Below are 14,566 nucleotides of genomic sequence, written 5' to 3'. Positions count from 1 at the left end.
ATAAACGGTTGTCTTTCAAATTCCCTCTGCACACAATAGGATGTGTGCAACGCTAGTTGATAGATTAAACTTTTGCCGTATCTGGTCGGCAAAACACCGAACACATCTTCCTTTTTTTAAGAATGACTTCAGTGCTTAACTCCAAGTCTTTCAGAGTGGCGGCCATAGCTGATTCGAAAGAAAGCTGTTTGCCAGCAGTAGCAGCCATCTTCTTTGTTTTCAAGTGGCAGGGAATTCACGCGGAACCGTCGCAACTCTGCCGTCCTTAAGTTAAGCCCGCCCACCGACGCTATACACAATGTGATTGGCCTGACCAGAATTTGGCTTTTCTAGCTTGCAAGCCAACAGAGAGTTGCTAGTCTGACCCTGGCAGCAAATTACATTTGCTGCCGCTAGGGTGCGTCTAGATTTCTAGGCTAGCCTGTTTCACCTATTTAGGGAAATAAATTATTTTTAATTTGTTTTTCCCTGAAAGGAGAAGATAAAACCACTGTAAGTGCCTAAGCAATAACACAAGCTGCATCAACTACCACATTACGTAAAAGAATATAGTTTTTAAAAAGTTGGCTTTACACCCTTCTGTCGTTATATGTAATCAATCATTTTATTCACATTAATGATATATTTCCTTTGTGATTATTGTCACTTTCTCTTATCACATTTATATTTATTTCTTTGTTTAGTTTTCTTCAGATACTGTACCTTGTGTTTGATGTTAAATTGTTTTATTTATTGTTTTTCAAGGCAACTTAAAGTCTGCCATGATGAATACATTCTGTAAAAGAATAAACGTCATTGTAATGTGATTTGACATTGATTTAATCTTGCACTTATCAGCATCATACTGTATGTATATGTATGTATGTATGTGATAGGTGGTGGTAGTGTCCAGCCTGTGAATCCTTAAAATGTGCATCCAAGTCTGCAAAATTGACATTATGGAGTCAATCATTGTTCAATGAATACATTTTACTAAATGATATAGGTGGTGATCAAAAGGTATTTAAATTACATAGATTGTCAATTGGCACCTTTGCAAATCCACAGAAGGTTATCTACAGTTGAGCTTTACTGACAGCACTGACATGTTTTAACAAATCTGCAGTTTCTTTTCCTTTAAGTTAAGTAGGAGCCGGTGAAGAGAAGAGGTGGTTAGCAGGGTGGGTTGGGTCACAGGTGATGTTAGTGGCCCTGCTTTGGCATTGGGACTCAAAGATGTCGTTGACTGCTGGTAGTTGAGTTCCGATGATCTTCTGGGCTCCTTAGTGACCCTCTGCAGTGTCCTCTGTTCCATCCTGTTGCATCTGGCATACCATGCTGTGATGCAATTAATCAGTAGCTTTCCACTGTGCACCGGTCTTCCTTAGCTTCCTCAGGAAATCTAGACGCTGTTGTGCCTTAACAGTGACAGATGAAGTGTGCGGGACCCAGGAGAGGTCCTCTTTTATGTGAACACCAAGGAATTTTAAACTGGAGATCCTCTCCATAGAACACATGGCCGGGATCTGTTCTCTTGGACCTCTAAAGTCCATTACAATCTCTTTGGTTTTCCCGTTGTTCAGAATGAGATTGTTAGTGCAACACTAGGTGGTCAGGATTTGTACCTGATCTCTGTAAACTGACTCGTCATTGTTGGAAATCAGCTCCACAACTGTTGTGTCGTCCACGAACTTAATGATGCAGTGATTTCAAATGATTTTAGTATGTCCTACACCTGTTGTGATAGACACTGTAATAATTATTGATCAATTAATTTTGTATATATTGCCCACCCCTTGTACAGTATGTGCATGCTAATTACATTATCAACACTTTCAATAATTTTGAATGTGATAATAATTGGCGACAACGATGAATAATATGCTATGTATGTTATTGTTCTAAACTCATGGGAGATTTGCAACATGACTCATTGTGTACTGTTTCTATGTATTGTTGTAGGAATATTCTACTTATTTAATAATCTTGAATGGATTAAAATAGAATCTGGCTGCATACATTTTTATTTGTAAATATTCCGGCTGCATACCATAACAGGCTTTTCCGGTGTTACACCAAAATCTGTGAAAATTTAAAGCAAGACCACACAAAGAAAAGGTTGAAATCCTCAAGTCGAAAGGTCCATGTTTTGGATGATAAATATTGTGACATATGATCAGAGAATGCAAAAGGTGGCTCATATGTGACATCTGTCAAAAGAAACACCCCACTTTACTGCACATCAAGACTGAAGAGGAATGCGCTCACAAAGAAGTGAAATATGTCAGGGAAACACCCAAAGAAAAAATGAGCGCTCTGGTTTCCATGACAAATCGGTGACCATACTGGGGCCGGAAAAGATTGCGCTCTTTCCATTCTACCTGTACAGGTTAAACATGTCAAATAACCTACGCCTTTTTGGACCCTGGCAGTACTGCAACATTCTGTACCGAGAAGTTGCTGAATGAACTTAACGTCCAGGGGCAGAGAACGAGGATTCTTCTAAAAACAATGGGACAGGAGAAACCTGTTAGCAGCTACAAAATAACTGGTCTTGAAGTATGCAGTCTCCAAGGTGGCTAATTCCTGACGCTGCCAGAGGCATACACCCACTCAGAGATTCCTGTTACAAAGGAAAACATAACATGTACTTAAAGTATTAAAAGGAATACTCAATGCAGGAAAAGTACTCAATGCAGAAAAATCCTCACATTTTAGAAACTGGAATCGGTTAATCATTTCAGCTGTACTTGTAGGCCTGTATATGGCTGGGTAGTTTAATTTATAATAAAACATCATATTTTATCAACAATGGGTTTAGTGTGCAAAAATCTTAATTTGTAAAGTAGCCTAACTAGTAACTAAAGCTGTCAGATTAATGTAGTGGAGTAAAAAGTACAATATTTCCCACTGAAATGTAGTGGAGTAGAAGTAGCAAGTAAAGTACAAGTACCTCAAGTACTTAAGTACAGTAGCTTACTTGTGTAAATGTACTTAGTTACATTCCACCACTGTTTTATCCAGTTGTTACTGTGCTTTATATCTAGGCTACTAGTGGAGTGCATTTGGAGCGCGTGCCTTTTTGGAGTGGGCTGCATTGCTCTTTAGTTCCCAGTATTATTATTTGTCACGACTTGATAAGCGCTCTTAAACAGTGCGCAGAACGGCTGGAAAAATGAGCGCAATCGCTGGCAACAAAACAACCTCAGTAATGGTGGTAATGAAGGAAGGACTGGACAAACACTGCTTTTCACTTTCCCAAGCCAGATTTATCCTGCCAGTGATTAAACCAAATCACAAGCCAACTTTTAAATGACAAACAATTAGACTATCCTAGCATTATTGAAATGCATTGGTGGAGGCTCAGATCCTTTACTAAGGCTAAGTAAAAGTAGGCTACTTTTACCACACTGTAAAAAAAAAAAAATTCTGTTGAGTAAAGGTCCAGCATTGAAAATGTAACTTAAGAAAGGAAGTAGGCTATGTGTTTTCATCAGAAAAATGTAAAAGTAAAAGAAGACTACTCAATGCCGAAAAATCCTCACATTTTAGAAACTTCAAATAATCTAAACAGGTCTGTCGATTAACTAAGTGTTTAATCGTCTAATCATTTCAGCTGTACTTGTAGGCCTTTACATTGTTGGGTAGTTTAATCATAATAAAACATTGTATTTTATAAACTACATGTGTTTTGTATGCAAAAATCTTAATTTGTAAAGTAACTAGTAACTAAAGCTGTCAGATCAATGTAGTGGAGTAAAAAGTACAATATGTGTCTCTGAAATGTATAGTGGAGTAGAATTAGAAAGTGGCATAAAAAGAAAAGACTCAAGTAAAGTACAGGTTCTTTTTGTACTTAAGTACAGTACTTGAGTCAATGTACTTGGTTAAATTCCACCACTGCGGGAGACACACACATGCACATAGATTCTTTGAATTTATAGTTAGATGTTAGGTTAAAAGCAGATAAATGTTATGTCTATTTGATTTGAGCCCATTTCACTTATATGAATAAAATTGACATGTGGAAATTAGTCACTTTTTACTTGCTTTTATTCATACTTTTTCCATATAGTTATGCACACAGTTACTGACTGCAGTGACTTTAGTGAGATAAGTTCGTGATTGTCATTGCACCATGTGACAAAGGTCAAAGTCCTCTAAGACAGCATGTTTCTCACTGGAAATTATTTACTGTAATCATAGTCTACATCAAAATAGTGACCACTTCCATTCCACCAAAAATACACTCAACGACTTTTTTTTTATTTAATTCCTTCAAAGTATTTACTACATGAGTCTGCAAAGACGTGGATGTAAATTGCAACTTGACTGGTGTTTTTGAATCCAGTTTTCCAGATCATGATGAGCAGTGAAAAAAAACCTATAGTCTAGGCCTACTAAAGAAATACGAATCATTGCTGCTTTTGAGTCCCATTATTACATTGTGATTACGTAAGTGTATGTAAAACCGCGAATGTAAATGTTGATTAAAGAGAAATGTATTGTAATCTACTCGTCTCTTGAACTGGAATAGGACTATCCTTTCACCATTCCGCGAAGTGCGCCAGTGGAAAAACATCGGAGGAAGATTTCTCTCTCGTCTCATCTTGTACTCTCTGCGCTGTCACCACATCACCGGAGTACCGCACCGCAGCGCAGAAGCCACGCCTGGTTTGGTAGCAGCAGTGGTAGCACGGCCCTACCTCTGTCTCTGCAGATAAATACTCGCAGCCGGCCTATTCCCAGGCATGGATGAAGGTTGCACTCAGACATGGCACTGCGACATTATACTCTCGACTTCAAGCTCTCTACGGCAGGTAAAATGAGCGCGATGAGCGGCTGAATACAGTCAGTGCAAGAATTCAGGTTAACGGTTAGCGTTACAGCCACTGCATCAGGGCTGCATGATAGCTAGCTGGCTAGCCTGCTAATATCTGCTAGTCTGTCACTGTCCTTCAAAACAGTAACGCTATATTGATTTTGATGAAACATGGCTAATATATGACATACACGTATATTGTTTGATAAGTGGGGGTTAAAGCTGAAAGTTGTTGGTAAATATCTTAATGTCATTTGCATGTTTGTGTGTTAGAGGTTATATATATATATTTTAAGTTGACGTCTATTCAGCCTCATTGCTTTGGATGGAGACTCCTCTAGCTTACAATGTGGAAAGTGCGGTGTTAACCCAGCGCTGTCGCGCATTTTCAGCCATTTTTGTAGTTTTATGTATGCTAAGAATCTAACGAACCGTAAAGGTGAGTAGTGAGCTGATGCCGAGACTGGTAAAAGTGTAAACGAGGTCTTCAACCGCCGTTAGACCAGCATTAACCTACTTGTCTCAAAATAGAAGTTGACGTTAGTGTTACTTTAGTCACCATTAACCCATAGGACCTGGAAATTGTGTCGCTGAGTGACAGTTCCACCATTGGTCAGAATGAGTGTTTGTTTGGATTTATCGTACGTTAAACTACTCAACCTTCACCAGCTGTAGCAGTAAAATGCTGCTTACATGTTAATCCATCTATAATAATTAGCTAGGTGACAAGAAGAACGCAGTATAAATTATAACAATATGACGCTTTCAGGGGCCATTTTACCTGCATAAGGAGTACTTTTACTTAAATACATAAGCACATTTTGTTCATAATAGTACTGTTTTAATAGGGCATTTTTTCACTGTCACATTTAGTAGAGGATCTGAGTACCTCTTTCACCACTGATGCAGAGAATATAAAAAGGGGGGAAATTATTATTAATTATGTTTAAATATGTTTGTAATCGTTCCACCCTCTCTCTTTTCCCAGTTGACTCTGCTACGACAGTTCCTGATCTACTGTCCATATTTCATGAGCAAGAAATGACAGAGACTGCGCATGAAACAAATGGGCATGGATACCTTGGTACTTTTGTAGGCAAAAATGGCCGGTAAGAACACCATTTCTTGGTTGCCATATAATTGTTTTCTTTTGTCTGTAGTACAGATGTATGAAAAATCTCAGAGTTGTGTAGTTGTTGTTACATATTTGTTTTACATTTTGTATTTAAACATGAACATTAGATCTTAATACTGCCACATTTTAATGTCCAAAGAGATTGGTTGACAGGTGATCAGTCCGTTAGTGAATGTGAAATAAAATATTCAATACACAGGAGTGAAAAAACTTTGGAGTTCTAAACTTACTTATTATTACTTATCTACACCTTAATTATTAGGAGTTTTTTCCTAACTTTGCCAGTTAGGAGCTACTTTCAGTCTCAGTATGTTTTGTAAATATGGCTCCAGATGTATTGTTGTACAAAGAGAACATGTGATTAAATTCAGTTTAATGCACTTAACGAAAGTCTGGTATCAGTATCCAATAGTAGTTTCAACTATCATGAAAAACAGCAGTTATTGTCAGAAGGAATGCAGGATTCCATGGTTTCCCAGGCCCAAAACACATTGCAAGCATCTGACGTGTGCATTTGGAAGCACACCTTTTGTTTTAAATAGCTTACCAAAAGACTAACCAAAGGTGTTATGACGAACCTACTCCAACCTTGTTTAAATTGTGAGTGTCCAATGAGGACCCATCAACCAAAGCTATATTTTCTGCAGCCGCACTACCTGTTTGGAAAGAGTTACTGTAATGATGTGATCAAAATCATTCAGGTGCCTTACTGCATCTCTGTCTCTTCATCTCTCCTCTCTGCCTCACTGACTGACTGAGGTCAGTGTTAATTTGCAGTATAGCCTATTGTGCTGAGGTACGCACCAAAGACGTAACACATTATCGCTACTTAGATCCACTCTACAAACAGTCTTCTATTTATACATTTATTTATTTTTTTACGGTGAAACACAAGAGTAAAGGATGGTAATGATCATGTGAATCCAGCTCTTAATTCTGCAGCAGCGGTGCACCTACATACCATTGCGAAGTCCAAAGTTTCTTTTAAAAGCCCAATAACTGTGATGGCATTCATAAACAAGTTGAAAAAAGGGGGGATTGATGCCTTGGAGGATGAAGGACAACAAGTATACTATAACTTATACTTAAAAGGTTTTTAGTGGCCTCTGCTGTCACTGCAGAAAGAAGAATCAATCATCTGTTTTGTCATGTATGCATAATATAGCCTATAAGCTTGTTATGTCGCCTATATAAATTATTAAAAAAGTGAACATGAATGAATGCAAATTAAATGTCTTGATATCATTCAAACATTAAAATGAAAGCTAATTATAGGCTAGATCATGACGGAAGTTGTATGACCCAGTCTCACTGATTGGAGTATCTGTAACACACAAAACCTTTTGCCTAAATAGCGACCTTTTCTAAAATTCTGCTGGTTCTGTGGTGTTGGCACTTCAAATCTAATGTCTGCAGTGCGCCATAGGAGCATCAATCATCAATTTTAAGGTTTTTATTTTTTATTTTCATATGTTTTTGTGTCTAAGTGACTGATGGGAACAATAATCTTTGACATTGGTCCAGTATTAAGCAAGATCGCTGCAGTCGGCGTCAGCGAAACAACGTAAGTTATGGGGCAATTGTGCAGCTTGTATTTTAAAATGGAGTCTGGTGAGTTTAGCGTTAGCAACCTCAGAGCTGTTTCTGGTCAAACAGCATGCCTTAAAGAGGCCTATCTCTGTAGCGATCTTTTCCACAATGTTGTAGAATAATAATCTAAGCCTGTCAGTGTCAAAACAAAAAACACTTTTAGTGGACGAAATTTTACAATGCACATTTGCCCCATAGGGTTTTATTGCAGACCCGGTGTGTGGCTGCCGGATACAGTGTTCACACTTAATACTGGACCAATTTCAAAGATTGTTGTTCCTATTAGGGCTGGGCGATATGGACCAAAAGTCATATCCCGATATATTTTGGCTGAATACCGATATACAATATATATCCCGATATTTTTTCTGTAAAGTGAGAGCAAATGTTGAGTCAAAGTCAAAGCCAAATATGACATGTCACAAGTAGTTTCATAGAAACCGGCTATTTCAGTGAACAGTTACAAAAACTAATGAATAAATAATGAACAGGTTTCTTCACCTGGTTCATGATTAAATGCTCAGCTGTTCAAATAACAATAAAATGTAAACTGTATAATATATAAATACTGTATAACAACAGGAGTACCTTTATTGAAATCAAAGCTCCATAAGGTGCACATTTAAATAAAAAAATATCTTAAATAAAAAGCCTATAAAATAAAAGAGGCCAATCCAAAAGGATCAGCAGCTTGCTTGCTTGCTTACTTGGAGCAAGGATCAAATTTGAACTATATCGATATATGCGATATGGTCTAATTCCATATCTCATTTAAAAATATATCTATATTTTTTATATCGATATATCGCCCAGCCCTAGTTCCTATCCTATGCAGTTTTTCCTGATGTTCTCAAGAACCTGTACATCGTATTTGCCCTGGTTATCCTTAGCTGTTTTCTTCAGGGCAAAGCTAGCACAGCTAGGAGATGAGAACGAGCCGAACAGTCATCATCATCATCCTCATCATCAAACTTTATTACAGACTCAAGGTCCAAATCACCCACAACAATACATAAATGTATATCCATAAACGCACATGCATACACACCTACCTACACATGTAATAAAACAAACAAATTTAAAAAGAAAATTATTGTTCTACCATGAGACAATTATACCAGTATTTCCACATACGGGATTGGTAGCGTGTAGTGCTTAGACGTATGTCAGTTAAGCCCATTATTATTTCATTTTGTGACCCATCAAGCCGACACATGAATTTAAACATTAGGTTTCTTAAAAAAGCATGAAAGGTTCTCACTCTTGCAACCACAAACCTCTCACTTGCACTACACCATCTTGGTCTTGTGAGTAATATTCTCATTGCGTCAGTATATGCTACTTTCAATTTGAAAAGACTTGCCTTTTTATAGTTTGACCACAAGTGCACAGTATACAACGGTGTGCAATATGCTTTGAACAGAGATATCTTTACACCAGCCGTACATGCCCTAAATTTACGTAAGAGACTATTGGCTTGTGCATACATCGTGTGACATTGCCTGTAAATATCTTCATCATCTGTCATTTTATCAGTGATAAAATGACCAAGGTATTTCACCTTATTACAGACACTAAGCGTATTATTAGCCAATTTAAAATCAGGGTAGTTCAAACCTTTATCATCTTTAGTTCTACTGATCATGACGACACTCTTATTGGCGTTATATTTAATATCATGTTCCACACCATATACCGAACAGATTGTAAGAAGCTGATGTAATCCAGCACTACTTGGGCTAAAAATCACAGGGTCGTCAGCATACATAATATGGTTCACTACTGAATTACCAATCATGCACCCAGTATTACAGGCTCTCAACTGCCTGGACAGATCATCCATATAAAGATTAAAAACCCCCTTGTCTGACTCCATTACCAACCCCAAAAGAAGCTGATCATCCTATACTCTGCCAGTGGTTTGCCAATATCACCATCAGGCCACCAAAGGAAACGAAGGAAGTCGACATCTTTAGGTGGTACTTCAACCTGATGAAACATTCCCTCTATATCAGCCATATCAGCCATCTTGGCAATGGGTTCCTCGCGAAACCTGAGGAGAACTCCAAGCAGCTTGTTGGTTAAGTCTGGGCCTTGTAACAGTTCTTTGTTTAAAGATGTCCCCCTTTATGTGGCAGCGCAGTCAAAAAACACACGGATACTCTTCTTCCGTGAGTGATTGTCTTATCGGGAGGCGCCACTCGCTTCGACATTTTTTCCCTCGCAACAAACTCAACGTGAACGTGATGACGTATGGTTACTAGGCAACAGGCTGTGCCATTTGGCCACGGTTTAGGTAGAGACCTTTCTCCGCTTGTTTTAAACTGAAAAATTAGGAAAATAAATTGTTTATTTAATATATCAACAAAATATATGCAAATTCCGCGTGTATAACAGAATTCCATTTTCATGTGTAGATTCCGCGATTCCGTCCGTGTTTTCCGCATCGCGGAAATCACAGGGCCTTACTTTATAGTCCTCAAAAAACTCCTGGTTTTTCTTGAACTTCCTAACAAGATTTAGGGTACGCTGTTCTACAACACAGCGGTTTTGTGGCATTCTAACATCGTCCTTTTGGAAAGGGAGTTGGAGATAGTAGTGTCCTTTCTTCAATGTAGCAGAATTCTTTCTTAAGAAACTGTTTATTTTCAATGGATAACTCACTTTTCTCACTGTGACGTTATTCAGGAAAATTTCGGTTGTACTGTTGAACAAGCAGTTATTCAATGTTGGTAATTGAGATTCTGTTTGCTTTCAAATATGGCCGTCCATATTCATACATGCAGGGACTGCTGTTGAGTGGTCCATTTACTACCCATCCAAGTTGTGTCTTTACTGTGTAAGGGCCATTCCCTTCACTATTCACAACCTCAATTCAGTCCAATGAGTAGTCCTATATCCTTTTCAACAGTAGTAAGCTAAACTTCACTGAGATATGGCCATTTCATGATGTCTCCTTGTGTAGGGAGGTTTTCCTTTTGTAACAGAAATCTCTGAGTGGGTGTATGCCTCTGGCGGCGTCAGGAATTAGCCACCTTGGAGCAGGCACGGCGCCAGGATTCCAGTTTTGGATGGGCCAGACCAATTGTGGGTGGGCCTTAAATTAAAAACTTTATCAAATCCCTTTTTAACCTAATACAAATGACTGGCTAATATACTGTTATATATATGTGCTTACATAATAAAGATTGTAATAGCTTGATGCTATTTATATGTTTCATTGTAAAAAGTTTCGGTGCAAAGGACGGACCTATCCGCGATCGCTCTCCTTGGTTATGACCAAAAGAAGAGCGCTTTGGAATCACCATTACGCACCATACCTGGCTGTGCTATAGCGCATCTCTCCTAACCTCAGGCCTATAGACTGTAAAAGTGGTCAGGAATCTAATATTTCCCCAAAACATAGTTTAGTTCTGCTCGTATAACATGAGGCCGAATATTTCACAATTCTTTTCAATTGTTTTAAGTTTTCAACAATATACAAATCAACAACACTGCCCGACAGTTTCAATCAATACTCGGCCACAGAACGTGTTCATTGACAAAGTCATCTGTCATGTAAAACAAGACTCAAGTTATTTCCTTACTTTAGTGTGATGATTCATGTTATAAACATGTTTAACAAAAATAAATAAATCGCATTAACAAGCCCTAAAGCATTATTGGCCATAACAAGAGAAAACCATGAGGGAACAACAACTTGACAACAGTAACAAGCTGTTATAGAAATAGAACTGCGCCTGCAGCTCTGGAGCATGTTATGAATTGATTATTTTAATTCATACATCTCATATAACGACATAATACAATACAGGCAGAGTAGCCTTCACATACCTTACTGTTATCCTCTGGCACAATTAAACTCCCTAAAGAAGAAGTGACCGGATACTTTAGCACTGGTTGAGTTGCGGGCTCATCCACGGAAGACCGATCCACAGGACTATATCCATAGGGGCTATATTATCCACTCGCGAGGCAGAGGCAATGGCTAGCACCGGCGCTGGTCGCGCTGGCCGCGCTAGCCGCGTTAGCATCCTGCGGTGTCCGAGACAAAGATGTGCTCGGCGTTGTGGATCTCAGCTCTCCTTCATCTCCTGGTTGCAGCGATGACTCTGAGAACGTTCGTGCACGTTTAAGGTACCTAAACAACGACTGTTGCAACCTTGTCCTTTACTGGAAATGATTTTCACACTCTCAGATCACTGGGAGCTAGCCTAGCATACCTACAAGCTACATCCGATCCGAACCTCACTGTCTGCTGAGCTTGCGCAGAAACATAAAAATAGACATGACCAGTTTTTTTTAAATTGTTTTTGAAAACTAAACATTTAGACAATTTTAGCACAAATTGTGAGATTATTTGCCAATTTTTAATAATTCTTCAACAAATTATAATATATTAATTAATTAATTAATGTTTTTTGAGGAAATGTTTTGGGGGGGCCTGTTGAAAAGTGGGTGGGCCTAGGCCCGTCAGGCCCACCCATAACGCCGTGCCTGCCTTGGAGACTGCATACTTCAAGACCAGTTGTAGGAGCCATACAACGGGTTTGATTCGTATTATGAGCTTTCCTCCTTTTTTGCGCTATTGTGTATGTGCACGCGCTTAGTGACGTCGCTGACTACTGTGGGTGTCACCGGGGTGTGGTAACTGTATTAGTGTGTGCGTGCATTCACTTGTGCGGGTTTGACCAGGTGTTGGGATGATGGCTGCAGGGTGAGCACGTGGAGAAACGTTCTGTTGACCGTCACCGTTGGTATCTGCTATTACTGCACTGTCTGAGGTATCTTTGCACGGCTTATGAAATGCATCAATACAAGTAAGTGCTGTTTCTTGCTAAGTCTGTGAAATGGATCAATAAAGACATTCCATCAAGTGCAATGGTTCAGCGTGACGCGTCTTCAGTGTAAAACCACGTCTTAGCCTGCTGCGGCGTTTGGATTAGTTTTTAAGTTTAATATGCCACAATACCAGTTATTTTGTAGCTGCTAACAGGTTTCTCCTGTCCCATTGTTTTTAGAAGAATCCTCGTTCTCTGCCCCTGGACGTTAAGTTCATTCATCAACTTCTCAGTACAGAATTTTGCAGTACTACCAGGGCCAAGTAAGGCGTAGGTTGTTGTAACCCTGTTACCTTTTGACATGTTTAACTTGTACAGGCAGAATGGAAAGAGCGCAATCTTCTCCGGCCCCAGTATGGTCACCGATTTGCCATGGAAAACATGGGGGGGTGTTTCCCTGACATATTTCACTTCTATGTGAGCGCATTCCTCTTCAGTCTTGATGTGCAGTAAAGTGGGGTGTTTCTTTTGACCGATGTCACATATGAGTCGCCTTTTGCATTCTCTGCTCATATGTCACAATATGTATCGTCCAAAACATGGACCTTTCGACTTGAGGATTTCAACCTTTTCTTTGTGTGGTCTTGCTTTAAATTTTCTACACAACTCCATGTGTGGTCTGCTTAACAGAATGCACATGGTCATTGATAAGCTATTCTGTTGTGAGGTCTTTCATTCAAGTACACACTTTGTTTTTCACAGGGTTCTCTGGCGGCTGATTAATGGCAGGCAATGGGTATGTTTTGCTCTCCTCTGAGTTTTCAGACACAGCAGTTATGGCAGTGACAAAGCTACTTCCTTTGGTGGTAGGTTTAAATACCTTTTTTAATCTAGAGGCTTTGTTGGCTGGACAGGGATCTTGATTGTCTCCAAAAATTGGATCTAGGCTGATCCTAGCCTGTTTTTCAACAAATTGTACCAGATATTTGAAGCTTGCTCTCCGTTTATGCCTTTCCTGTATGTCACAGGTGACAGACCTGAACTTATCCCTGAATATAAAAGGGAGTCAACTTTTATGGTTGGCCAGCTGAGGGCTTTATCGATGTAGGCTGCTGTGATTTTCATACCATGGCCAAAATTATCCAATAAAAGCCTCCTGGCCTCCCTGTATCCAATTGAAGGTTCCAAGTGGAGACAACTTTGAACTAGGTCCTTTGCTTGTCTGTTCTAAAAAGTAGAGTCGGTCTTGGTTGCTGTCAGTTTTACTTTCAATGCAGTGTTCAAAAGCTTGAATAAAAGGCTGATACTGTGGTGGTTCACCAGATAATTAGTTTATGGCTTTGACTGGAAGTAAAGACAAAAACACTGTTTCTTCACATTGAGTTCTGAAACCTCATTTTGTCTCTTCAACACATCAACCAGAGTATTATTTCCCTTATTAAGACTAAAACCAGTCTGAGTGGTGCCACCTGTAGCCTCATCTGAGCTGGAGATGGGGCCTAAATGAGGGATGCTGTATTGACCTGGATCTTCTAATTGTGTTGTTTTGTCTTGTGAAACTCCAGGTGTGGAGGGGTTAAACCTCTCCAGTGTTTCCAGTGGTCTTTTCTGTAGATTATACATTTGCTCAATATAAGCATTCATGGCATCAGGTGGTGTCTTAATTACATCAACTTAAAATGTTTGAGAGGAAACTTCATATTCTTCCAGTACCTTTTTTAATTTTGCAGTGGATTCAGCTAGTCCAGCTTGCATTTGCCTTGCTTTTGAAGCTTGCTTCTTCTGTTTCCATTTGATGATTCTTTTCAAGCATATTTGCACAAACCAACACAACTGCTCTCTCTACCTCAAACTGGGCCTTTAATCTTCTGGTGGTTTAGGTTGAGGAAGTCAATTCTTCTGGCTGTATGTCAGGAAGCTCTTCAGGCTGTTTATTAAGCTGCTCCTGATAAGCAGCCAACTCCATCTTTCTCTCCACATTATTCAAAAGAAATCTCTGAACCTCTTTATCTTAGGCTTGAACCAGTCCATTTGGTCACACTCTTGTTCTTCTTCTGACATGAACTTTTGGACAGAATTTTGAATTTATCAAGCGTTTCACATTTCAATTTTATGGTACGTTTGTCAGGCTTTACAAATTCATCGTCCATCCAGAATCTCATTCTGTTTACATGTTAACACTCCCAGTTTTCCTCTGCGAGAGCGTATTAATTTCAATAGAGTCATCTCATCTTCATCAGCAGCCTCAGTGGGCTTCTC

General features: G+C 39.1%; 1 protein-coding gene across 1 annotated transcript in view; it reads left to right on the top strand.

The window, feature by feature from the left end:
* Positions 1-4,502: 4,502 nt before the first annotated feature.
* Positions 4,503-14,566, top strand: part of sms (spermine synthase) — an 18,789-nt gene continuing 8,725 nt past the window's right edge. Inside the window, exons 1-2 of the mRNA XM_028595035.1 lie at positions 4,503-4,799; positions 5,790-5,910. Of these exons, the coding sequence (XP_028450836.1) occupies positions 4,754-4,799; positions 5,790-5,910 (167 nt within the window). The 5' untranslated portion in view covers positions 4,503-4,753. The remainder of the gene's footprint in view (positions 4,800-5,789; positions 5,911-14,566) is intronic.

Source organism: Perca flavescens, chromosome 13 (assembly GCF_004354835.1).
Source record: "Perca flavescens isolate YP-PL-M2 chromosome 13, PFLA_1.0, whole genome shotgun sequence".
Classification (NCBI taxonomy): domain Eukaryota; kingdom Metazoa; phylum Chordata; class Actinopteri; order Perciformes; family Percidae; genus Perca; species Perca flavescens.
This window is presented reverse-complemented; position numbering and strand designations above follow the sequence as displayed.